We start from the raw sequence: 25,205 nt of genomic DNA, 5'->3' as shown, positions 1-25,205 counted from the left end.
TGGTGCAGTCACGGCCCACTGCAGCCTCATTCTCCTAGGCTCAAGCAGTCCTCCTACTTCAGCTTTCCAGGTAGCTAGTGATACAGGCATGAGCCATCCCGTGCCCAGCTAATTTTTCTAATTTTTGTAGAGATGGGGTTTTGCCATGTTGCCCACGCTGGTCTCGAATTCCTGGGCTAAAATGATCCTCCCGTCTTAGCCTCCCAAAGTGCTGGGATTACATGGGTGAGCCACCGTGGCCAGACCAGTTGTTGCTTTTTTGTAGGTGATCTGTTGTTATTTCTTCTGGCTGCTTTTAACAAACATTTTGCTGTCTCAAGCATCTGCTTGTGGTTTTTTGTTAGTTTGTTTTTGGTTTTCATTTTGTTTTGGTTTTGGTTCTGGTTCTTAGAAGAAGATCTTGAATCTGTGGCTTGATTTTTAAAATCAGTTAAGTTTTCAGCTTTTATTTCTTCAGATACTTCTGTATCATTTCTTTTCTTCTATCATTTGGGATTCAGATTATAGGTATCCACACCCTTGTTAAGTATACTTTTTTCTATAATTTTTCTAATTCTCACATAGTTTTTTGTTTTATATAGTTTTTCTTCTTATTTATTTTTGTAAGGTAATGATCAGTTATTTTCTTCCATATGGATACCTCATATACCTTTCTTCCCAATCTTTTAAAACAACCTTGCCAAAATTATTTTTTGCCATTTTTACAGATATTATTCAGAGAGGTTAACACCCTTGCCCAACTTCACAGAGCAGCCAAGCAATCAGAGCTAACATTTGAATCAAAGTCAAATCCATTTAGTATTTCTTGCTCTAATTTATTATATGAGGTTATGGTTCCTTTTTTCTGTTTTGCTCACTTGATTTTTGGAGATGAGCTGTTATTCAAAATGTTGCATACATTAATGAATTAGTCTGTCTTAAAATAACATTTTGCCATTTCACCTATATTTATTAGATAAATAGAAGTGTACAAATTTATGGGCCAAATATTATCCCCCTTAAGGAATTTATTTTCTACATGGAAACAAGAATGTATACAGTTTATTCTGATAGAGGATACGAAGAGATAGTTTCCATGGTTAGAAACAAATAAGAAGGTAGTGTCTTAAGTGATGGAATTAAGAAAGAATTCATTGGGTAGGTAGAAGTTATGAAAAGAAAAGATGGTAATGTGAGGATTTTTGTTTGTTTACAAGAGTGAAAAACAGTTTGTTATTACAAATAAAGAAAATCAGTACTAATATTTCATGTTCTATTTCCCCCAACAAATCTCTTTGTACATACTTTGTCACTAATTGAATAGTCATGTAAGCAGTGAAATTTTGTACGTCATGATACATTATACACAGTGATTGAAAAAGTCTTTTTTCCCCAGGTTATTTCATTTCTGGCTGCAGTTTTGCATAAAAAGGGAACTCGTGAAGATATTGAAAATAACATGCCAGAGTTTTTACTAAGAAGTATGAAAAAGGAACCCCTTTCTTCTACAGCAAAAAAGGTAAAATCTCTAGACAATGTATATTCTACTCATGATGCTGGTATTACAAAAGCATATAGAAATATTTAAATATCACACATTAAAATGTATTGGTATACATTTTAAAACCTAAGAATTTAAAGATGTTATTAAAATATTTGTTTTATAGGCCTAATTTTTGAAAGATTACCAATTTTATTCCCAAGTTAAATTTGATTGACTGTCATGGCAAAACAGAATTTCAGCTTGGTTTTGCTTTGAGGTTTTAATCTGTTGGTTGGCTGGATTTACATGATTTACTTAGGTTGATTTGTTAAACTTACAGAATGTATATGTAAAGTTAATTGAAACCTTCATTATATTGTTTTTTATTTATGTGAGAATGAAAAGGCGATAGTTACAGATATTGGTAACAAAAGTGCGTCATTGACTTATTTCAAGTTGCCTAGCTAATTGCATCCAAAAAATATGAAATAAGTTCTACCAATACAGGAAAGTTGGAATCAGAAAGACTAGGTAGGTCTGTGCTTATTTCTCTTTCTGCCCATATGACTGAATGCTATTCATATCCATACTTCAGTTTTCTCCTTCATAAATGTATGTTTATAAATATGTTATATATGATTCTTACAAAAAAGATTTCTAATAAAGCAATGAAATATAAAAAAGTATATTATACTTACATGTCTTTTAAAAAATATTATCCTCAGCCTCCAGGAAACCAGATAAGAATAAAAATGAAGTGATTTTATGAAATCTTTTATTATATTTGGTAATGAGCTACTTACAGCAAGTTTTAAAACAGACTCTTTTATACAAGTCTTATGTACAAGATTGCTGAGAAGTCCAGGTTTACTCTTGTCTATCATAAAGACCATTTCGATGCAAACTTTTCAGAACTACTGGCTTAAGATATTATAATTGCTATCATTTTAAATTCTCTTAATTTTTCAGTAGAATAAATGCATCCTAAGTATCAGATTCAATGTGATCCTGAAGAGAGTAATGGTTCTTAATGTATTTTAAGTATTCAATAGCTCAAGTACTGTTTTTAGCTGTGGATTCAGTTGTTCCCTGGTTCTAAATGTCACCACAGAGCCTATATATATCTCTTTTATGCCACTGTGACAGCAGATAGAAGAGAGAACAAAAGAGGGAAAAGTAATATTTTAAATATATTAAAATACTTAAAGATATTTAAAATATTATAGAACAAGAATGGGCCAGGCACAGTGATTCATGCCTGTAATCCCAGTACTTTGGGAGGCCAAGGAAGGCGAATTGCTTGAGCCCAGGAGTTAAAGACCAGCTTGGGCAACATGTCAAAACCTCTTCCCTACTAAAAATACAGAAAATTAGTCAGGTGTGGTGGTGTGTGCCAGTAGTCCCAGGTACTTCAGAGGCTGAAGTGGGAGGATCACCTGAGCCTGGGGAGGTTGAGGCTGCGGTGAGCCATGTTTGCACCACTGCACTCCAGCCAGGGCAATAAAGTGAGACCCCTGTCTCAAAAAAGAACAAGAATGAAAGAAAAGAAAGTTAACAAAGATACTCATTTGATAATGTGGTAAAATATGCTTATAATAGTTACCTCAGTTGACTCCAGTTCCTCTCCTTCCTTCTTTCCTTTCTTTCTTTTTTTCTCTTTATATATATATATGTGTGTGTGTGTGTGTGTATGTATGTATGCATATGCGATGTATCATATCACACACACACATATACAGTTGTCCCTTGGTATCCATGTGGGATTGGTCCCAGGACCTCTCTTGGGTACCAAAATGTGTGGATTCTCAAGTCCTTGATATAAAATAGTGTATTTGCATATAACCTGTTACCCTCCCATATACTTTAAATCATCTGTAGTTTACTTAGTGCAATGTAAAGTCTACATAAATAGCTTTTATATTGTATTGTTTAGGAAATAATGACAAGGTCTGCGTACATGTTTAGTGCAGATGGAATTTTTTAGTATTTCAATTTGTAGTTAGTTGAATCCACTGATATGAAACCCACAGATATGGAGGAACTGTAAATTCCTTGCTATAATGTACATTGCTATTTACCTTCTTCAGTTGATTTCTTTATTTATTTATTTTCAGTCTTTTTGTATTCTAATAAATTACCTTAAAGCTATAAGTGTTCCTTTGGGCCAGGCATGGTTGCTCACACCTGTAATCCCAGCACTTTGGGAGGCTGACGCGGGAGGATCGCCCAGGAGTTTGAGACCGGCCTGCGCACCATAAGAAGACCCTGTCTTTACAGAAAATAAAAAAATAAAACAATTAGCCAGGTGTGGTAGTGTATGTCTGTGGTCTCAGCTACTGGGGAGGCTGAGGTGAGAGAATCGCATGAGCCCAGGAGTTCTAGGCTGCAGTGAGCCGTGATCATGCCAATGCACTCCAGCCTGGGCAACAGAGAAGACCCTGTCTCAAAAAAAAAAAAGTTCCTTTCAGTACTCCTTTGTCTGTGTTCTATAGTTTTTAATATGTAGTTTTTTCATTAGTCTTTTCTAAATTATCTGTGGCCCTAGTTTTTATTCTCTTTTACCCAAGTACTATTTAAAAGAGAAATTAAAAATTTCCAAGTGAATAGCTATTGTTGGGGCTCAGGATGATGGGAGGGCTGAACCCTTTTTGACAATTTCTAGTTTTGTTGCATCAGATAACAGCCTTGATATTTTTTTCTTTGTGATTACATCCATGGATCAGTTTTTATGCTTTGATGTTGTGCATTGTGTAGTCTCTGTTGTTTTAAAATGTTGCTTATATTGTGCATTCTTTGTAATCATGGTCACATGGTTTTATATATTTCTATTTAATCATGTTTGTTAATTGCGTTGTTAAAATGTTTAATAGTGTTATTTTCTTCTTGTCTGAGCAGTTGGATCTGGAAAGAAAAACGTTAAATTTTTTTATTTCTCTTTGTGTTCGTACCAACTTTTGCTTAACGTCTTCAGTTAATTCTTCAGAGGCCAGGTGTGGTGGCTTGTGCCTGTAGTCCCAGCTACTCAGGAGGCTGAGGTAGTAGGATCACTTGAGCTCAGGAGGTTGAGGCTGCAGTGAGCCATGATTGTGCCACTGCACTCCAGCTTGGGTGACAGAGTGGGACTCTGTCTCAGAAAAAAAAAAAAAAAATTCTTCAGTAAATTTTATGTGTTTGTATATTGCTCTCACACTTGATTATCCATAGGCTTATCTGCCTATGGAATTTTAAGTTCAAAATTTTCTTTTATAATGACAAAACATCTTCTGTCACTCCATATTGCAGATGAGAGTTCAATGTCAACCCGATTTTTTTCCTTGGAAAGGATTTTTTTTTTAATTGTTTGGAAGTATTAAGGACTTTTTTAATTGATGAAATTCAGAAGTTTCCATGAGCCCTAACACTCACCATAGAATTCTTCCAAATAAGTTTTGCTTTAGAAAATATATATACAGTGCTTTATGCAGGGAAAGTTGCATACTGATGCTAGAATCAGTTTCTTTGATGACTGGTGTAACTTTTCCTTCTTAAAATTACTTGGCCATTATTTTTCTTGACTTAGTCTTTCCAATTACCTTAGCTGTTTTGTTGAGTTTTGTTTTGCTTGTTGTTGTTTTTAGGTTCCTTCTAGGAAAAGTAAATTTTTTAGCGGGGGAGGGCAGGGGGAGTTTTTGCTTTCAGAGGTGTAGGGCGGATTGCTCAGTTCTTCAGGTGCGCCAGTTCTCATCTGCTCCTGCGCTGTTCTGACCTGCTGGTACTGCCCTTCCAGGCATTCTGCCACTATTATGGATTTATTATGTTTGTTCTTTTGTTTCATTGGCATCAATACAAACATGTGTTGAGTTAGTCATTTGAACTGGAATTTAGAGTTTTTAATGGCATCACCAGTGACATTCTACAGTATTTCCCAGAAGTAAATACAAACAAAAATTATAACTTTGAAAGTTTTAAAAGATAAATTTGTATTGGTTCATTTAAAACAATGTATGTTTTAAAAAGACAGTTTATGAAATGGAGAAGAAATCATTTCTTTTGTATTTATTATGCTAATGCCAGAATTACAATTGAATTCTGAAAAATTAATGTTGAAGCTTGTTGAAGAAAGCCCTTTAATGAACTGAATGTTACAAATTAAGGAGTGGTGGGTCTAAGGTATGTGTGTGTGATACGATACATCTCATATACATTTAAAAACTTTTCAAGTGTGAATAAATCATCTAAGAATGCATGAATGTTTTGTGCCAAGAATAAATTCTTAAAGGAAAAGACACAAGCTCTATACTTTAAACATTGATTTTTGGAATGGTTCTTTAGATGTAGGCTAAGTTTTGATTGAAATTCAATTTTTATGAATCATAATAAATTTATTATAAAATATTACTATCTTGCATGATGAAGCTTTAGAGATTCTAAGTAAAATTCATAATTAATGCAAAAGAGGAGGATTTTTGTAGCAATCACAATACCAGCATCGGAAGCAATTTCAATGACAATTTAACAAAAATATTTTATAATTATTTTATTTACTATACACTATTTTTTTAGTTCTTCATATGTACCAAGAGGATTATGTTGCACATGATGCTACCGTGAGCATCCTTATGCACAACTTTTGCAATAATAACTGTAGGATAAATTCTTAGTACTGGAATTGGATAGCAGGTAGAGCTGGATTTAGGGGATTACTTTTTGATAACTGGAGTTAAATTACCCCATATCCCCACGAGTGATGTATAAGAATGTCTGTTTCCTCCTTTTCATTTGCACTAGGTATTAGCAAACATAAATTTATGACTACCTGAGAGATTTAAAATTTTTATCTTGCTTTGATTTACATTTCTTAATGAGTGAAGCTGTAGCATTTCAGATGTTTAAAAGCTATTTTTAAATCTAATTCTCGTTTTTAATCATAGTCCTTGATTAATAGTCCTTAACGATATATCCTGGAATCTAATTTTTTGTTCATTATGTATTTTGAAAATATTTCTTCCTCATGTAGAGTCAGCTTTGAATTATTTATTGATTTTTTAAAAATGTTTATGTGGTTACATGTATTGGTCTGTATAGTTTCTGGGTTTTATATTTGCCTAGAAAAGCCTTTTGTACTCTAAATGTATAAATACATTCATTCATGGTTCTTTTATAATATGTGTGATTTTATTTTATACCTTTATATCTTTGTTTCAGCTAGAATTTATTTTGCTGTAGGTGTCTAGTAATCCAATTTTATTTTCCTCAGTTGGTTAACCAGTTATCTTAATGTCATTTGTTGAGTAAGACTGCTTTTCCACAGTGATTTGAAGGGCCACTTTGGTGTAAAATTAAACTCATTTCTATTTCTAGACGTATTATTCTGTCCTAATTATTTGTTCATTTCTCTTCCAGTGCTAAACAGTTTTAGTTATTTTAGCTTTATAATGTAATTTATTATTTGGTAGTTACTCCTCAAGTTTTCTCAACTTATGAAAAATAAATTTTCTCAAATTTCTCCTCAAAACCTATTGATATATTAGTTGATGTTGTGTTGAATTTATAGTTAACTTTGCTTGTCATTTCCATTCTTATATTTCTTATTTACTTCTCTTTTTTAATTGCAAGAGTTGATATTTATTGATCTGGTTTGTAACTTTCTGTTTTGATAGAATATCAAGTTTTGGCATAATGCCAAACTTTAGTACTTCATATAGTACTTAGAAAATAGAAGGTGTTCAATTGATGAATGAATTAATAATTGAAGCCATACATGTCAGTGCTAAGTTAGGACTAATAATGTATGTTCAGAGGACAGTGACAGTAGAGTTGAAACAAAGGTTTCACATGGGAAGAAGTGTGATATCAAAATGAAAAATAAATTATACCTTTACAGAAAAATTACAGAATGTAAAATTGGAATCTTTGCTAGAAAACTCAAAGTACTAAAAAAAAAGTTTTTGTATTTATCTCTACAATCTTAACTCTCTCAAAAATACCCAACATAGGTAATTAATTTATTTAATGCCAAAACTTGATATTCTGTCAAAAATTAGGCTGTTTTTATACAAAGGACTTGGAAGAGCCCCTGACTACAGTGGATTCTAAACTGAAATTTCTGTATATGAAATAACTGCAGCATACTGAAGGAAAAAATGATCAGCTATACACACAGTAGGGTGTAAATTAATTATGTTAGGTATTTTTGAGAGAGTTAAGGTTGTGGCGATAAATACAAGGCTTTTTTTAGACCTTTGAGTTTTCTAGCAGAGATTCCAATTTTATGTTCCGTAATTTTTCTGTAAAGGTATAATTTATTTTTCATTTTGATATCACACTTCTTTCCATGTGGAACCTTTGTTTCAACTCTACTGTAATCTCACTGTTCTCTGAACGTATATTATTATTCCGAACTTAGCATTGACATGTATGGTTTCATGTATTCATTCATCAATTGAATACCTTCTATTTTCTAGGTACTATATGAAGTACTGAAGTTAAGGTAAATAAAGTTACACATCTCAAGGACATAGACTTTTTGATTGAAGGTGCTAACAGGATATGTCATGGTAGTTAAGAGTTTTAGAATTAGGCAGACCTGGGTTCAAATACTTACTTTGCTACTTGATAGCAGTATGACCTTGAGTGTGTTACTTAATATCTCTGTACCTCAGTTTCCTCATCTGTGTTTCTGGGTAAAGTCCCTGAATTAATTTCTGTAAACTACTTCTAAAGGCCTTGGCACACAGTAAGTGCTCAATAATTGTTATGTTATTATTAATACTATTACTACTTCTGCCACAAGAATTGTCACATGTTAATCTTTGAGTATCTCATCACAGTCCACACTACATCATTCTTCTATGCCGTGGTTCCTGAGGAATCAAATTTGATAGAAAACTCCTTAATAATTGAGCAAGATTTATTGAAAGATGTAAATAATTCAGTATTCTCTAGTTGCATTATTTAACCTAGCTTCTGTTAATTTTAATAATACGTAAGCAAATGAATTTTAATTTTATTTGTGTTAGTTTTATATTCAGTTTTATAAAATTGTATTTTAGCTTCAGAATAAGAATTATCACCCTTCCCCCATGTCTACAGCAATACCACTCTGAACACACCACATCTCGTCTGATCTTGGAAGCTAAGCAGGGTCGGACCTGGTTAGTACTTGGATTAGAGGAATAGCTCCCAGAGTTGCTTTGTGTGTAGTGACTTAGCAGTTGGACACTGCTTTCCATTTTATTATTTTGGCATCATTTGCTTAAAAAAGACTTATTAAATGAAATATTATTTATTGGATTGTAGGAAATGCTAAGTTCTTATGTACTTTCCCTGGACTCTGCATAATAGCATAACTCAGTTCTCTGACATCTTTCACTACCAAAATGAATTTTTGAACCATTATTTCACCTTTCATAATTTTGAAGACCAATGTTTGTAAGAAATATCAAGAATTATGTTGCCACCTTAATTTTTAAACATCTTCTGGAATCTTAGGGCTGATGCCAGGACTCTTTAGATTCATTGGCACCTTTGATGAATGGCCTCTCAAGTGGAAAACTACTAAGACTGCTCAGATGCACTTTGCACCTAGCATTGTCATCTCGTAATATACAAAAAAATCAAAGGGAGACACTGTAATTGGACTTAGTACTTGGAGGCCTAATTTCATATTTGAAAGTTAAAAATGGAAATCATAGGATTAACCTTCACCCAAAGGACGGACATACTTGAGATGAATCAAGTATAAGAAGTACTTATATATGCTTGATGATGGCTTGGGAAAAAGGAACTCTCACGTTCAGCATGTTGATTTTCTTTGTTTTCTTTCTCTTTCCAAAACACAGTCACAAATTTGACTTTTTAGAGTTGACAAATGGCCTAGGTTAAATGTTTCACAGAAAACAGAGCAGAATTTAGAGCAGTATTGTATTATTTCTTGGTTAAACTGAATTTTTTCAGTATGTTTAATTGGTTCATCTCTATCAAGTAGATCAAGTATAAAACTTTAGAAAATAATCGTACTGGTAACCCTATTAAACTTAACAGGATAGGAATAGTGGTAACAGGGAGAAATAAAAACATTAAAAAGTTAAAATGGTTGATGACAGCAGGATTCTGGGTTAGTACAGGAAAGGTACATGAATGTGAGGAATAACCAGAGAGTTATGTTGGTAATCCTCAGAGGGACTGATTTGGTAGGCATTATTAGGGCACAAGTCCCATTTACCTGAGTTTCAAGAGAGAACAGGAGGAGAGTTAAGCATTGATAACTCTTGAGGATCTTTGCTATAGGGAGAGTAGAGTAATGAGGTAATAGAGATAGATGTTGGGTTAAGGAAAAGAAGTTTTTAAAAATTTTTGTTTTTCGGATTTTTTTAACTCTGGGAAATATTCTAACATGCTTGTCCATAGGTGATGTGGTTCATTAAAATGGAAAAGTTAATCAGGTAGGGGAGATTGGGGGCAGTTTCTGCAGCATTGACTTTAGGTTGGCAAGAAGGAATGGGAGCCACTGTATGAGGGTTTTTTTTGGAGAAGAACATGAGCAGCGTGCGCATGGCAACAGGTAGGAGGGCAAAATATATGGAAATGAATATAGATAGGTTATTGATAGGATACTGAGAGAAGTTCATCCAGGAAGTTTTCTTCCGATTGCTTCAGTTTTCCAGTGAATTTTCCAGTTCTTTAACTGAGAGTATCTGAAAGAGGGGGAGAGGAAATGGGCTAGGAAAATGCAGAAGGAAAGAGAGCTCCAGGAGACCATATATTTCAAGAACACGTGGCCTGCTTGTGTATGTACATTACCCACTTGGCCTTTGAAGCTATTACTGGGATCCAGATTTTATTCTTTTCTCTCTTTTGGAAAGTTACTTCTCTCTCATTTCTCAGTGCCTTTTTGGTAGGGGGAAATAAAAAACACGTGTTTCTTTGAGCAAGGTTAGGTGTCTATCTTGTCCTGATAAAAAGCTAATTAAACAGCAAAGTATTTTTTGAGAATCTTCAATGTCCAGATATAGCTAATCACTCAGTTGTATTTATTGTTACTAACTAGATGTCAAAATTAAGGAAGAGGACTATTGATATTGATATTGTGGATTTCACTTTGGGATTCTTTTTCAGTTTTTAAAAAACAGCAAAATTTTTTTATTCTTGTTTTAGATGTTCTTAATAGTTGCTCCTCTTTCTGTCCTCTACAACTGGAAGGATGAATTGGACACCTGGGGATATTTCAGAGTCACTGTTTTACATGGAAACAGAAAAGATAATGAATTAATTCGTGTAAAGCAGAGGAAATGTGAAATTGCTCTAACAACTTATGAAACACTGCGCTTATGCCTGGATGAACTTAACAGGTAATGGGAATAATAGGAATAGGAATGATTGTATTAATAGTCTACTTACATCCCTTTATATTAAGAGTTTTTTTTTTTTTTTTTTTTTTTTTTGAGACAGAGTCTTGCTTTTGTGTTTTTAGTAAAGACGGAGTTTCGCCACGTTGCCCAGGCTGGTCTCGAACTCCTGAGCTCAGGCAATCCACCCACCTCAGCCTTCCAAAGTGCTAGGATTGTAGGTGTGAGCCACCGTGCCCAGCCTATATTGTGATTTTTTAAAAGGAATAATGATTATTCCTTTGCTTGATTTAATTTCATTTTAGAATTATTGAAATATTTAGTTCATAATAACTTACTCTCTGAGAAGGAAAAACCTGCATCAGGTTTTCTAGAATTTCTTATTCTATTTCTTACATTGAATACAGGATACTTCTTCAAACACTGATTGTTAAAGAATGATAAGACTTGTCCTAAATCTCATGTACAGCCTTTTATGCAGACACTGCCTCTGAACTAGGTCAGTAATTTTCATGAATTATTTCAATTATGGGAGTCTGTTGTGAATATAGAGGGGCAAAAACTACACACACACACACACACACACACACACACACACACACACCCACTGTAGCATAGAGTGTGAGGGAGAAGTGGCCAAGAGGTAAGACCAGTGAGATAAGCAGGGAAAAGATTATAGAGAGTATTGGAAGGTACTTTGAGGATTTTGGTCTTTATCCTGAGAGCAATAGAGTGCCCCCTACAGTGTTGTCAGCAGATTACCGATAGGATAAAAGTGATCAGATTTGCACTTTGTAAATACCTTAGCTGCTGTGTGTGCTATAAAGGAGAGCCAAGCTGAATGGAGAAAGACCAATTAAGAGGCTTGTTATGTGCTGAATTGTGTCGCTTCTCCTCAACCCCCCTTCCACAATTTAAATGTTCAGGTCTCAACCCCAGCACCTCAGAATGTAACTGTGTTTAGAGACAGGTCTCTTTGATTAAGTTTTAAAGAGGTGATTAAAACCGAGGCTGATTGGGTGGGGCCTGGGTCCAGTATGACTGGTATCCTTATAGGAAGAGAAAGAGACACCAAGGACACACACACACCACAGAGGAAGGGACTTGTGAGGACACAGCAAGAAGGCAGTCTGCAAGCCAAGGGGAGAGGCTTCAGGAGAAACCAAATTTGCTGACACCTTGCTCTTGAAATTCGAGCTTCCAGGATTGTGAGGAAATAAATTTTGGTTGTTTTAAGCCATCCAGTGTGTGGTATTTTATTTTGGTAGCCCTAGTAAACCAATACAAGGCTTTTATAGTAATGTGGTCACGGGACCATGGTAGTGAGGTCTGAAGTCTTCATAGTTGTTCCAGCAGTAGGCTGGGCGTTGGTAAAATCATTAGTTTCCATCTGCTTGTAGCCTAGATTTGTCTCTACAGGGATACAATTTATACCTTTTAGGTGAAGATTAAAGCATGGCATTAGAAACAGTTATCTAGTAAGTCTTTAAAATATTTAGACATTATAGTTATACTCAATTTGAACTACTGCTAATGAAGGAGTTAATGATATTCCCCCAAAGTCAACCGAAGTTTAGAAAATTGGTAATTTTTTTAAGGTGATACTTTCACATCAGCATTAAAATGATTTAGCATAGGATAAAAATGATGAACAATTGATAGTTGTCTAAAATTTTATGAGCACACAAAAAAGAGAGTAAAAAAATCACTAATTAGCTATGTGGCTTTGGGTAAATTAGCCCATCTGGAAAATGACAGAGGATGAATTAAATCAGTCTTTGTGAAAACTAGCCCCTCAAGCCCAGCTGGAGAGTTGTATTAAAATCAACTTTAATGAGAGTTAATTTGTGTAGAATAATTATGCCATTTCAGGAATACAATTTGATGAATCTTGACCAGGGATTTCTGTAAAGGGCCAGATAGTAAATATTTTAGGCTTTTGGGCCACATATAGTCTCGGTTGCATATTCTTTTTTATTCTTATGACCCTTTAAAATGTAAAAACTACTCTTAGCTTACTGACCATACAAAAGTGGCCACGGGCTGGATTTGGCCATGGACAGTAGTATACTGACTCCTAGTTTTGACAAATGAGTGCAATCACTATCCCAAACAAGGTAAAAACTATTTTTATCATCCCAGGACTTTTCTTTTACCTCTTTACAGTGGCTTTTCCTCAACCCTCACCTTGGGCAACTACTGATTTTAATTTCTGCCACTTATAGGTGAGTTTAAGCTATTACGGAGCATGTCAATGATATTATACAGGAAGCACCCTTTTGTGTGTGTCGCATCTTTTGTTCAGCATGTTTTTTGAGATTCATTCATGTTGAGGAGTGATTGTTCTTTCTTAATGTTGCATTGTATTCCATTTCATCAATATTCACATTTTGTTACCCATTCATTTGAGGATGGATTTTTGGGTTTTTCCAGTTTTGGATTATTATAGATAAAACTTCAAGGCATATTTGTATGTAAGCCTTTTTTGGACATATGTTTTCATTTCTCTTGGAGTAGAATTACTGTATTATATGGTTAACTGTAGGTTTAGCTTTAGAAGAAACTCCCAAACCATTTTCCACAGTGGTTTTACTCCAGCTAGCAATGTGTGAGAGTTCAGTTGCTTCGTATTCTCAGCAACGTTTGGTATTGTCAGTCTTTTTGTTTTAGCTGTTTTAGTAGGTGTGTAGTAGTATCTTGTAGTGTAATTTGCATTTTTCTGATTCATGTGCACTTGGAAAACAATGTTCTATAGTTATTGGATGTAGTGTTTATAAATATCAATAAGACTAGATTGGTTAAGATGTTGCTCAGGTGTTTTCTATCTTTGCTGATTTCCTTTTCGATTGGCTTACAGTATCTGAGAGAGGAGAGTTGAAATCTTCAGTTGTAATTGTAGATGTGTTTATTTCTCCTTTCACTTCTGTCAGCATTTAATTTAGTATTTTGAAGTTCTTTTATGAGGTGCACATGCATTTATGATTGTTATTTTTTCCTGATGAATTGATCCTTTTATCTTTAAAAAATACACCTATTTATTTCTAATAATATCTCTTATATTGATGTTTTATCTGATATGAGCATAGCCATATTGTGGTACATTTCAGTAGTTTGTTCCTTTTTATTGCCGATGGTACTATTATATAGCTATCCCATATTTTGTCCATTCACCAGTTGATGGACATTTGAATTGTTTCCAGTTTTTGACTGTATGACTAATGCTGCTGTCTTATGCTGAGTCTTATGCTTACTGCATGTAAATAGCTTTTCCTGTTTTTATTGCAGTGTATCTGTTCTTAATATTTGGAGTGAGTCTCCAAATATTGCTTTTTCATCCATTCGGATAATCTTTGCCTCTTATTTGGGTATTTAGACCATTCACTTTGAATATAATTATTGGTAAAATTGGATATGGAGCTACCATTTTTGTCAGGTCTGGGATTTAATTTTATAAATCAAACTTATAAGCTAATAAATTAGCCTGTTACTATTTCATGGATCCTGACAGAAGACTAATCTGAGGCATAGAGAGGTTAAATAATTTTTCTAGGCCTTCACAACTAAGTCAGTGGCAGACATGAGGACTGAACCTTGACCATCTAATGCCAGACCTCAGGTTTTGTTTTGTTTTCTTTTTGAGACAGAGCCTTGCTCTGTTGCCCAGGCTGGAGTGCAGTGGTGCTATCACAGCTCACTGTACCCTCAGTCTCCCACCTCAGCCTTCCAAGTAACTAGGACTACAGGCATGCGCCACCATGCCTGGAAAATGTTTTTGTTTTTTGTAGAGACAAAGTCTCCCTGTGTTGCCCAGGTTGATCTCAGACTTTTGGACTCAAGTGATCCTCCCACCTCGGCCTCCCAAAGTGCTGGGATTATAGGTGGGAGTCACCATGCCTGGCCAAACCTTAGGTTTTTAACCAATATACTGTACCACCCCAAAAGATGTTTTGCAATTAGATAAATGTAATAAATTCTTCTATCATAGCATCGGTCATATTTTAATTATTTCTTACCTGTCTGTCCCCTTAGACTGTAAGCTCTTTGGTGTAGGAAATTTTTATCTTTAATTTCTGTATCTCAGTACTTTTAGCACATAAGAGTTGCCAAATAAATGTTTTTTAGGTGACTTTTTTTCTGATTGTTATAAATATTGTTATAAATATTAAACAAGAATTCTGAAGTAGAATTATGTAACTATAAATCATATTTATAAGATTAGAGGAATGTTTATGATTTTATATTTATTTATTTAGTTGAATTTATTTGTTCAAATGCCTTTATTTTGTTTGTGTTTGGCAAATATTTAAAATAATTAATATTTTACCTGAGCAAATATTAAGTTGTTTTTGTGAGGATAGTGCTCTGTGCATTTATCACAGATACTCTGTGGAGGGGATGAACGTGTTATGAACTGAATGTGAGTGAGCTATAGTTTTTTTCTTATTGCTGTTATATTTTTTACTTCATTTCAGTTTTTATCAAAGTTAATTATGTATATGATTTAAAGAGCCAAACATGATAAAAGGCTTTTAGTGAAAAACTGCAGTTCACTGTCCGCCAATTACCTTTACCTCAACTCTTACTGATCTTCATAGTCTTTACTTCCTTATTGCTAAAGAACATGTTTATGCTGCAACTTTTCAATTTTTCTTTAGTTTTCAGCATCACCTATTGATTTCTTTTTAAGGAAAATTAGGATTTTTGCCCTTCTCTTGCCCGCTTTAGGATGACCTGGCCCATCTACTTTGTGCAGTGGGAGGATTCTTAAACAGACTATTGAGCATTTACATGACTCCAATTTCCAGAGGCATCTGGAGCCACCAATTCTTAACTTTTCAAGAATGTGTAAATAATATGAATTAGATTGCTTCTTGGCTTTTTCCACTATTGGCATAGGACACTAGTCTCTGCTTTTGTCAGCCATCTTGTCCATGTTCTTTTTAGCTTCTAGAATTTTTGCTATTTTTCTCCCGTCTTTGTTCTTGAGGCTTCTAGCTTTTTTCAGCTTTATATTAAGAAAATGATGAAACCTATAGAAAAGTTAAAATAACAGTACATGAGCATCTAGATTCCAACAATTGTGTGTGTGTGTGTATGTATGTATATACATTCAAATGTTGGCAAAATGTAAGTTAATGTATGTAAATGTGTGTGTCTATGTCTATGTCTTTGTGTACGGTGGTGGTAATGAGTCATTTCAGCAAGTTGCATAAAACATGACATCCTTATCCCTAAGTATTTTAGCATGGATTTCCTAAAACTAGTGATACTTCTTGTCATACCACATTATCATTGTCACACACAAGAATATTAATAGCAATTAAAATTTCCTCATTCTCAAAACATCTTTAATATCTTATGTTTATAAAGCAGGATTCAATAAAGGTTCAGGTGATGAATTTGGTTGTCTGTTTATTCTTCTAATCTACATCATTTTTCCAACTTGTATTTTTTAATTATATGACTTTTTGAGAGGACCAGGCCAGTTAGTTGTTTTAGGATATCTCACATATTAGATTTGTCTGATTACTTTCTCAAGATATATTCATCTGTCATCTGTATTTTAGTAAAGTGGTTTTGGCCCAAAGGCTTAAATAGATTCAGATTAAACATTTTTGGCAAGAATGCTTCATAAATGATGCTGTGGACTTCATATTGCATCACTTCAGGAAGTACCTAATGTCAGGTTGTTTCACTGTCAGTGATGCCAAGTTTGTCCCACAGGTTAAGAAGGTTACCATCATCAGATCTCTCCATTGTAAAGATATGTTTCTCCCTTTGTAATGATCAAATAATCTGTGGAGTGATACTTTGCCACCATTTAAATATTCTGGTATCCCTCAATCCTTTTACTTAGTAGTATTAGCACATACAAATTGTTCTTGTCTGAATCAGTTACTTTATTATGTTTGGCAAAATAATATTTTTCTAATTTTATTATTTCTTTTCTACACATTAATTACCGGTATTCTCCTGTAAAGGAAAGCTTTCTCCATTAATTAGGAATTAACCACAATTTTGACTTTAAAAAAGCAAGGTGAATGCTCGATTCTTTTTCTTTAATGACCAATTTTTGGAGTAAGAAGTTAGCATAATGGTCATCTACAATGGTGGCAAAGTTTCTTACACCCTTCGCTTGCTTGCCCGCTTGCTTGCCCGCTTGCTTGCTTTCTCTCTTTCTCTCTTTCTTTCTTTCTGAATATTGCTATGGACTTGAGGATTATTGAAGTATATTTGACATAAAACGTACCCTTGTAAGTTAGAATGATTTTTAGTGAATTTTAAAAGTTGTGCTATTACCACAATCTAGTTGTAGAACATTTCCATCACCTCAGAAAGTTATTTGTCTATAGTCAGTCCCTGCTTCCATCTCCAGTCCCTGGCAACTACTGATCTGCTTTCTCTTTCTATAGATTTGCCTTAACTGGGTATTTCATATAAATGGAGCCATTCATTATAAAGTCTTTGGTGTCTGGCTTCTTTCACTTAACATAATGTTTTTGAAGTTCATCCATATTGTAGCACATTTCAGTAGTTTGTTCCTTTTTATTGCTGAATGGTACTATTATACAGCTATCCTGTTATTTTGTCCATTCACCAGTGATGGACATTTAATTGTTCCTAGTTTATGGCTATACAAATTTGCTGCTGTGAACATTCACATACAAGTCTTTGCACCTAAGTTTTCATTTTTCTTGGATAGATACCTAGGAATGGAATTGTGAGGTCTTATGCTAAGTATATGTTTAACTTTTTAAGAAACCGCCAGCTGTTTTACAACAGTCACTGTGCTTTTCCAAAAGCAGTGTATGAGGATTCTAGTTTCTCCACATCCTTACCAATACTTGATATTGTTAATCATTTTTATCATAGCCATTCTAGTGGGTGTGTTGTGGTATTTCATGTTTTAATTTGCAGTTCTCTAATAACTAATGATGCTGAGAATTTTTTAATGTGCTTATTTGACATCTATATCTTCAAATAGACATTTGGTGTCTGTTAGAATCTTTTGCTCATGTTTTAATTGGGTTGTTTTAAATTTTGTTGAGTTATATATATATTTTTTTGAGATGGAGTCTTGCTGTGTCACCAGGCTAGAGTGCAGTGGCGCAATCTGGGCTCACTGCAACCTCTGACTCCCTGGTTCAAGTGATTCTCCTGCCTCAGCCTCCTGAGTAGCCGGGACTACAGGCACACGCCACCGCGCCCAGCTAATTTTTGTATTTTTAGTAGAGACAAGATTTCACCATGTTGGCCAGGATGGTCTTGATCTTCTGACCTCGTGATCCACCCACCTCAGCCTCCCAAAGTGCTGGGATTACAAGCATGAGCCACTGTGCCTGGCTGAGTTGTAATAATTCTTTATATATTCTGTATACAAGTCCTGTATCAGATTATGATTTGCAAATATTTTTGCCTAGTCTGTAGCATGTCTTTTTATTTTCTTAATGGTGTCATTGGAAGAGCAAAAGTTGTTAACTTTGATGAAGTCCAACTTATCACACTATTTTTAATTGACTATAAGTTTTGTGTCATATCTAAGAAATACGTGCCTAATCCAGAGTCACAAATTTTTTTTCCCATTTTTTAAAAGTTTGAGTTCATATTTAGGTCTGTGATCTGTTTTTAGTTAATTTTCATGTGTGGTGTGAAGTAAGTGTTTAAATTCATTTTTTTCATAGAACTCCTGGATTTTTATTTATTCAATATTTTCAATTGTAGTCAATATTTGTAACAATGCTCAAATATTCCAATTAGGCTGGCGTCTCTATTCTTTGGACATATTCGCATTTGTCTTTAGATACATCTGTGCTTTTCGGCTGTTCAGTGTTTCCCCCAACATATGCCTGAAATCAGCTGTTTCTCCATTCTTCCGTGAGGCTCTCATTCCTTTCAGTAAAGAGACCACTATGGGTGCTCATTGCTACTGGGGTAACAATCAACTCTAAACTTTCTTAGTGGACAGGGCTATGGAATACAGCTTTTAAAAATCATGAGTTTATATTGATATTTTTCATTCAGAAAAATATTGCAATAAAACATTGCAAGTTTTATTTCTTTTATATTTGTTTTTCTGGTTTGTTACTTTAAAAAATTCCTTGTCATTTCAGTGATGTTTAAATGAAATTTTTCTTTTTACCATCCTTAAAGAATGTCTATACCCTTTCTTTTCTACGCATTTTATTTTTGTCGACTGTCCAAGGGTGTGACCATTTAACTAAGTGGGTAAGAATCCAATGGAGTCATCAAAGAGTAAAAAGGAAAAAATAATTCCAAAACTTTGATAGAGAAAGCTACTGTCTAAAATTGTAAGGACTAAGAAAGGAAGTTTTCTCAACCTCACCCTTCTTTTTTCTTACTTTATAGTTTGGAATGGTCAGCTGTCATTGTGGATGAAGCTCATAGAATCAAGAATCCAAAAGCTAGAGTAACAGAAGTTATGAAAGCTTTGAAATGTAATGTCCGCATTGGCCTCACTGGAACCATCCTTCAGAATAACATGAAGGAACTGTGGTGTGTTATGGACTGGTGAGGGAAAACACTTTTTAAAAAATTGTTTAATAGTTCTTCAGCTGAATACTGTCTTGTTTGCTAATCATTAGTTTCCAAACAAACGAAACAGTCATTTGTCTGGTTTTAGATGTGTTTGATCCCAGATGTGGTATACAGAGTAGAGAGTCCCATGAAAACCTATCTTTATATATATTACTCTTGGTCCCTGAAGTAAATATACATGTTCACTGCCAGTTTCATCCTCATATCATAGTTAGAACCTGAAACTGTCGTAAAGAAAGAACATTCTGTTTTCTTGGCTTTTGTTTTTGTTACCATTGATAATCAAGTAATGTAGTATATCTCTTAGAAGCAAGAAGTTAGTGTTTTTAGATAATAAAGCCCTTACATTTTTCTTATTGTCTTTATAAAGGGCTGTGCCAGGCCTTTTAGGGAGTGGGACCTACTTCAAGAAGCAGTTTTCTGACCCAGTAGAACATGGTCAGAGACACACGGCAACAAAGAGAGAACTAGCCACTGGCCGAAAGGCCATGCAAAGACTTGCCAAAAAGATGTCTGGCTGGTTTCTCAGGCGCACCAAGACTCTTATCAAGGATCAGTTGCCTAAGAAGGAAGACCGGGTAAGAACCGCATTTGTATATATTATTAATTTGTGGTCATATTTTTTTTTTCCTTTTTAAGAAAAAGTCTGTCTCCTGTGGCATTTTGTAAATACAGTTTTTTGTCTTTTATTCTGTATGGAAAAGAATTGTTACGCACAGAATTTCAGAAACCATTGATTGAGCTCAGTTGTTTTCCTTACTGACTTTATTAACCTGTTAGCTAACAGGTTTATTATTAGTATACATTAAACTCACTTCTCATCAAAACCTTTTTTTTTTTTTTTTTTTTGAGACAGAGTTGGGCTCTGTCACCCAGGCTGGAGTGCAATGGCGCGATCTTGGCTCACTGCAACCTCCGCCTCCCAAGTTCAAGCGATTCTGCAGCCTCAGCCTCCCGAGTAACTGGGATTACATATGTGCACCACCACGCCTGGCTAATTTTTTTGTATTTTTAGTAGAGACAGGGTTTCGCCATGTTGTCTAGGCTGGTTTCAAACTCCTGACCTCAGGTAATCCACCTGCCTCGGTCTCCCAAAGTACTGGAATTACAGGCGTGAGCCACCGTGCCTGGCCTCATCAAAACTTTTGATGCAGTTTTTCCCCAGTAAAGAAGGAAGAGCTTCTCTCTGCAGTGTGTTTTCTGTTCACACGTTGTCCTTCCTATACTGTGTACTATCCACCACACAGTGTATTCTTTGGTACCTTAATTCTAGCTGTAGGACCAAAGTGGTTAAGAGCTTTTTAAAAAATATATAGGTTTGTTTCTTGTAGAATGCTATTTGCAGTTACACAACTAACCTAACTTTTAGAATTTGTAGGAAAACTACATTGTTAAATTGTTTAAGAAAATATGAGGAGTGGACTTCAAGAGGATTTTTAAAAAATATAGTAGTCTTCTTTTATAGTTCTTCATCTTGTGTTTCTTCTAGCTTGGGCAATGGAATAAAGGTTCTGTAGATTACTATGGAACTAAACCTAATTAATGTTGTCCCAAATAAGGGCAATCCTATGAAATGCCCTCTAATTTTAGTGTATCCTCTTGATTGTTTCTTTAAAAAGATAGATTTGAAAGGAAAATACGATATTGATATGCAAGTTGGGGAAATAGATACATCTGACTTTTGATATTTATCTAAAGCAAATATTGTTACTAAATTGAGATACTTCATGAACTCTCACTTTTAAAAATGTTTTATGCAACTTCATATATGTGATTTAGCTATCTGTCTAGGAGGAACAGTACAAAAGTATAAGAAAAGAATTGTTCATAGAGGTTTAGAGCTTGGGCTCTGAAATCAAATACTATTTGATTAGAGTATTTGTGACTTGGAGCACCTCTGCTTAGAGTTTTGTGACTTGGAGCAATTTGTGAGGCCCTGGAACCTGGGTTTCTTCCTCTGTTAAATGGTAGTGATGATAATAGCGCCTCCCTCACATGGTTACTCTGAAATGCATGACACGTAAGAAATATTGAGTAATTGGTACTATGTTTAATAATAATAAATAATTCAAGATACCTTCGTACTTCAATCATTGACCACCAACTTCTATATTCTCTTTTTTTCTTATATGTACTTTTATATTTAAGGTTGGGGTCAGGCTGTACTAAATATTTTATATAAACATTTTTTAAAAATCTAGCATTGGGAGGGGGCAGGCTGGATGTGTGCTGCCATGCATCCTTCTTCAGTCTGGTTTGGGTCTTTAAAAAATAAAAGATAAAAATAGCTTCCAAAAGAGTTGTGGTCATCCTGGCTAAAGGAGCAGAGGAAATGGAGGCAGTCAGCCCTGTAGACATGATGAGACAAGCTGAGATTAAGGTCACCATTGCAGGTCTGGCTGGAAAAGACCCAGTACAGTGTAGCTGTGATGTTGTTATTTGTCCTGATGTCAGTCTTGAAGATGCAAAAAAGAGGGACCAAATGACACAATGTTTCTAACAGGAGGTAATCTGGGTGCACAGATTTTATTTGAGTCCGCTGCCTTGAGAGAGATACTGAAGGAACAAGAAAACGAGAAGGGCCTCATAGCTACCATTTATGTAGGTCCTGCAGGTCTGTTGGCTCATGAAATAGGTTTTGGAAGTAAAGTTGCAACATACCTACTTGCTAAAGACAAAATGATGAATGGAAGTCATTACAGCTACTCTGAGAATTGTGTGGAAAAGGACTGCCTGATTTTTACAAGTCGGGGGGCCTAGGACTGGCTTCGTGTCTACTCTTGGGATTGTTGAGGCCTAAGAGCCAAAGAGGTGGTGGCTCAAGTGAAGGCTCGACTTGTTCTTAAAGACTAGAGCAGAAAAATGTGACCTTCAGTTAGAGAAATAAGCCATTTGGAATCCATTCTCATTGTGTTTTTTAAAAACAGAAAAATGGTAGGTTAATATGCTCAGAAGCCATCATCAGTCCTGCTGTTGTGAAGTAACAACTACACAGAGATTTCTCAACCTACAAATTGTGTCTATTTTTTTTTTTAAGACGGAGTCTCACTCTGTCACCCAGGCTGGAGTGCAGTGGCATGATCTTGGCTCACTGCAAGCTCCGCCTCCCTGGGTTCAAGCGATTATTCTGCCTCAGCCTCCCAAGTAGCTGGGACTACAGGCACACGCCACCATGCCCGGTTAATTTTTGTATTTGTAGTAGAGACAGGGTTTCACCATCTTGGCCAGGCTGGTCTTGAACTCGTGACCTCGTGATCTGCCCGCCTCCCAAAGTGCTTGGATTACAGGCGTGAGCCTCCACGCCCGGCCTGTGTCTACATTTCTGAGCCTGTTTACAGAATAAACACGGCATTTAGGAAAAAAAAATTAGCATTGTTTTATAGAGACATTACTGTATTTGCTTGTATGCACCTTTGCCTGTTTATTGCCAATAATCTGTTGTAGTGATATAAGCATATAAATATTTACAAATATTTATATGTTTCTATTTTACAAATAAAAAAATGTCACTGCTTTGTCCCTGAAGTCAGGAAGTGCCTTGCCAGTAAAGGACTACCTTTTAAAGTTCTTTTGATATTGGATAATCCTTGTGGCCACCCAGAACCCCATGAGTTCAACATCAAAGGCGTCAAAGTGGTCCACTTGCCCCCAAACACAACATGTCTAATTCAGCTTCTAGATCAGAGGGTCATAAGGACCTTTAAGGCTCATTACACCTGGTTCTCTATGGAAAGGATTGTCAATGCTGTGGAGAAGAACCCTGATAGAACATCATGAATGTCTGGAAGGATTACACCATTTGAAGATACCGTCGTTGTTATAGAAAAAGCCATGAAAGCCATCATTCCTGGAATAGTAAATTCCTGCTGGAGAAAACTGTGTCCAGATGTGCATGACTTCACAGGATTTACAACAGAGCCAATCAAATAAATCATGAGAGGCAAAAAAGGTGAAGGGTTTCAAGAGACGGATCTTGGAGAAATTCAAGAGCTAATTTAAAGAAATTCAGGACACCACACCAGAGGAATTAATTGAAGATGACTTGATGCAGATAAGTGCTTTCAAACCAGTGCCAGACGATGAGGAACAAGACGCAGAAAAAGCAGTGCCAGAAAACAAATTGACATTAAATAATGTGGCAGAGGGATTCTGATTATTTGAGACTGCTTTTGACTTCTTTTATGACATGGACCCTTCTATGATATGGGCACTGAAACTAAAGCAAATGGTGGAAGAAGGACTGGCACCATATAGAAACATTTTTTTAGAGAAATGAAAAGCTGAAATGTCAGACAGAAATTACGACATGTTTCTGTAAAGTTACACCAAGTGTGCCTGCCTCTCCTGCCTCCCTTGACTTCCTTTTCACTTCCTTCACCTCTTCTTTTCTGCCACCCATGAGAAAACAAGACCAACCTCTCCTCTTCCTTATGCTCCTCAGCCTACTCAATATGAAGCCCTTTATGATGACCTACTTCCACTTAATGAACAGTAAAGATATTTTCACTTTTTTGTGATTTTCTTAATAACATTTTCTTTTTTTCTAGTTTTATCGTAAGAATATAATATATAATAGATACACAAAGTAGTGTTTCTCAACTATTTATACTGTTGTTAAGGCTTCCAGTCAACAGTAGGCTATTAGTAGTTATGTTTTTGGGGAGTCAGAAGTTATACATGGACTTTTGACTGTGTGGGGAGTTAGCACCCTAGCGCCATCCATGTTCAAGAGTCAACTGTGTAAGGAACATCATTTGTTTGTTCATATTATGATTTCTTTTAATTAAAAAAATTCTATGAGGTTTATTTGAAAGTGAAATTATACTTTATATTATCCAGGGTGGGGTGGAGAGCAAAGAATATAAGACAGTCAGTAGAAATCATCATAATGATGTAAATAGAGGGAAAAATTAGTTTATAGCAATTTTCACTATTTTTTTTGAGACAGAGTCTCGCTCTGTTGCCCAGGCTGTAGTGCAGTGGCGTGATCTCAGCTCACTGCAACCTCTGACTCCTTGGTTCAAGCGATTCTCCTGCCTCAGCCTCCTGAGTAGCTGGGACTACAGGCGCGTGGCACCACGCCCAGCTAATTTTTGTATTTTTAGTAGAGATGAGGTTTCACCATGTTGGCCAGGATGGTCTTTATCTCTTGACCTTGTGATCCGCCCTCCTTGGCTTCCCAAAGTATCGGGATTACAGGCGTGAGCCTCTGCGCCCGGCCAATTTTCACTGTTATAATCTATGAAATCAGATGTAGATTATGATTTTTATTATTGTTATAAACAAAATACTAATAACTACCTTGTATTTTATCTTGGCAGATGGTGTATTGTTCTTTGACAGATTTCCAGAAAGCTGTCTATCAAACAGTGTTAGAAACAGAGGACGTGACTTTGATACTTCAATCTTCTGAGCCTTGTACCTGTAGGAGTGGCCGAAAAAGGAGAAATTGTTGTTATAAGGCAAGCATTTCAATATATCTTTATAATCATGCTTTTGATTACATAGTACTCTCTTCTAGTGTAAAAGAAAGTAGCAGATGATAAAATACCTTTTCCTCAGACAGTTCTTTAAAGCTGTGTCTTAAAAAATAGTTTTCAAAAATATTTTACAATATCAAATAGTAATCACATATAAAATACAATATTCAAATATATTTTCAAAAAGTTAATTTCAGAAAGTAAGCTTAATTTTGATATCTTCCATTTTAGCTTTTCTTGGGAAGTATCCTTTCATTTTGAAATTTCATTTCATTTTCAAGAAGTTTCTCATTATCCACTAATAGTAAACGAACATACTCTTGTATAGGAGGCTTAAAATACTATTCTGATGTTAGATATAGTGTCAATTTAATAGAAACT

The 25,205-nt window shown here is 35.1% G+C and overlaps 1 protein-coding gene and 1 pseudogene across 13 annotated transcripts in view; both read left to right on the top strand.

The window, feature by feature from the left end:
- Nucleotides 1-25,205, top strand: part of ERCC6L2 (ERCC excision repair 6 like 2) — a 184,625-nt gene that overhangs the window by 40,793 nt on the left and 118,627 nt on the right. For all 13 annotated transcript variants that reach the window (XR_010148628.1, XM_054658300.2, XM_063787645.1 and 10 more), the window contains 5 exons: nucleotides 1,376-1,498; nucleotides 10,598-10,791; nucleotides 19,156-19,317; nucleotides 19,715-19,922; nucleotides 24,666-24,806. Coding sequence is in view for 12 of the 13 variants with exons in the window: in XM_054658300.2 (XP_054514275.1) it covers nucleotides 1,376-1,498; nucleotides 10,598-10,791; nucleotides 19,156-19,317; nucleotides 19,715-19,922; nucleotides 24,666-24,806 (828 nt within the window). In the remaining variant the exon portion in view is untranslated. The remainder of the gene's footprint in view (nucleotides 1-1,375; nucleotides 1,499-10,597; nucleotides 10,792-19,155; nucleotides 19,318-19,714; nucleotides 19,923-24,665; nucleotides 24,807-25,205) is intronic.
- LOC134807698 (Parkinson disease protein 7 homolog) lies at nucleotides 20,868-22,178 on the top strand (annotated as a pseudogene).

The sequence above is a fragment of the Pan troglodytes genome, chromosome 11, assembly GCF_028858775.2.
Source record: "Pan troglodytes isolate AG18354 chromosome 11, NHGRI_mPanTro3-v2.0_pri, whole genome shotgun sequence".
In the NCBI taxonomy this organism is placed as follows: Eukaryota; Metazoa; Chordata; class Mammalia; order Primates; family Hominidae; genus Pan; species Pan troglodytes.
The sequence above is the reverse complement of the archived record's forward strand: the minus strand, read 5'-3'. Positions and strand labels throughout refer to the sequence as shown.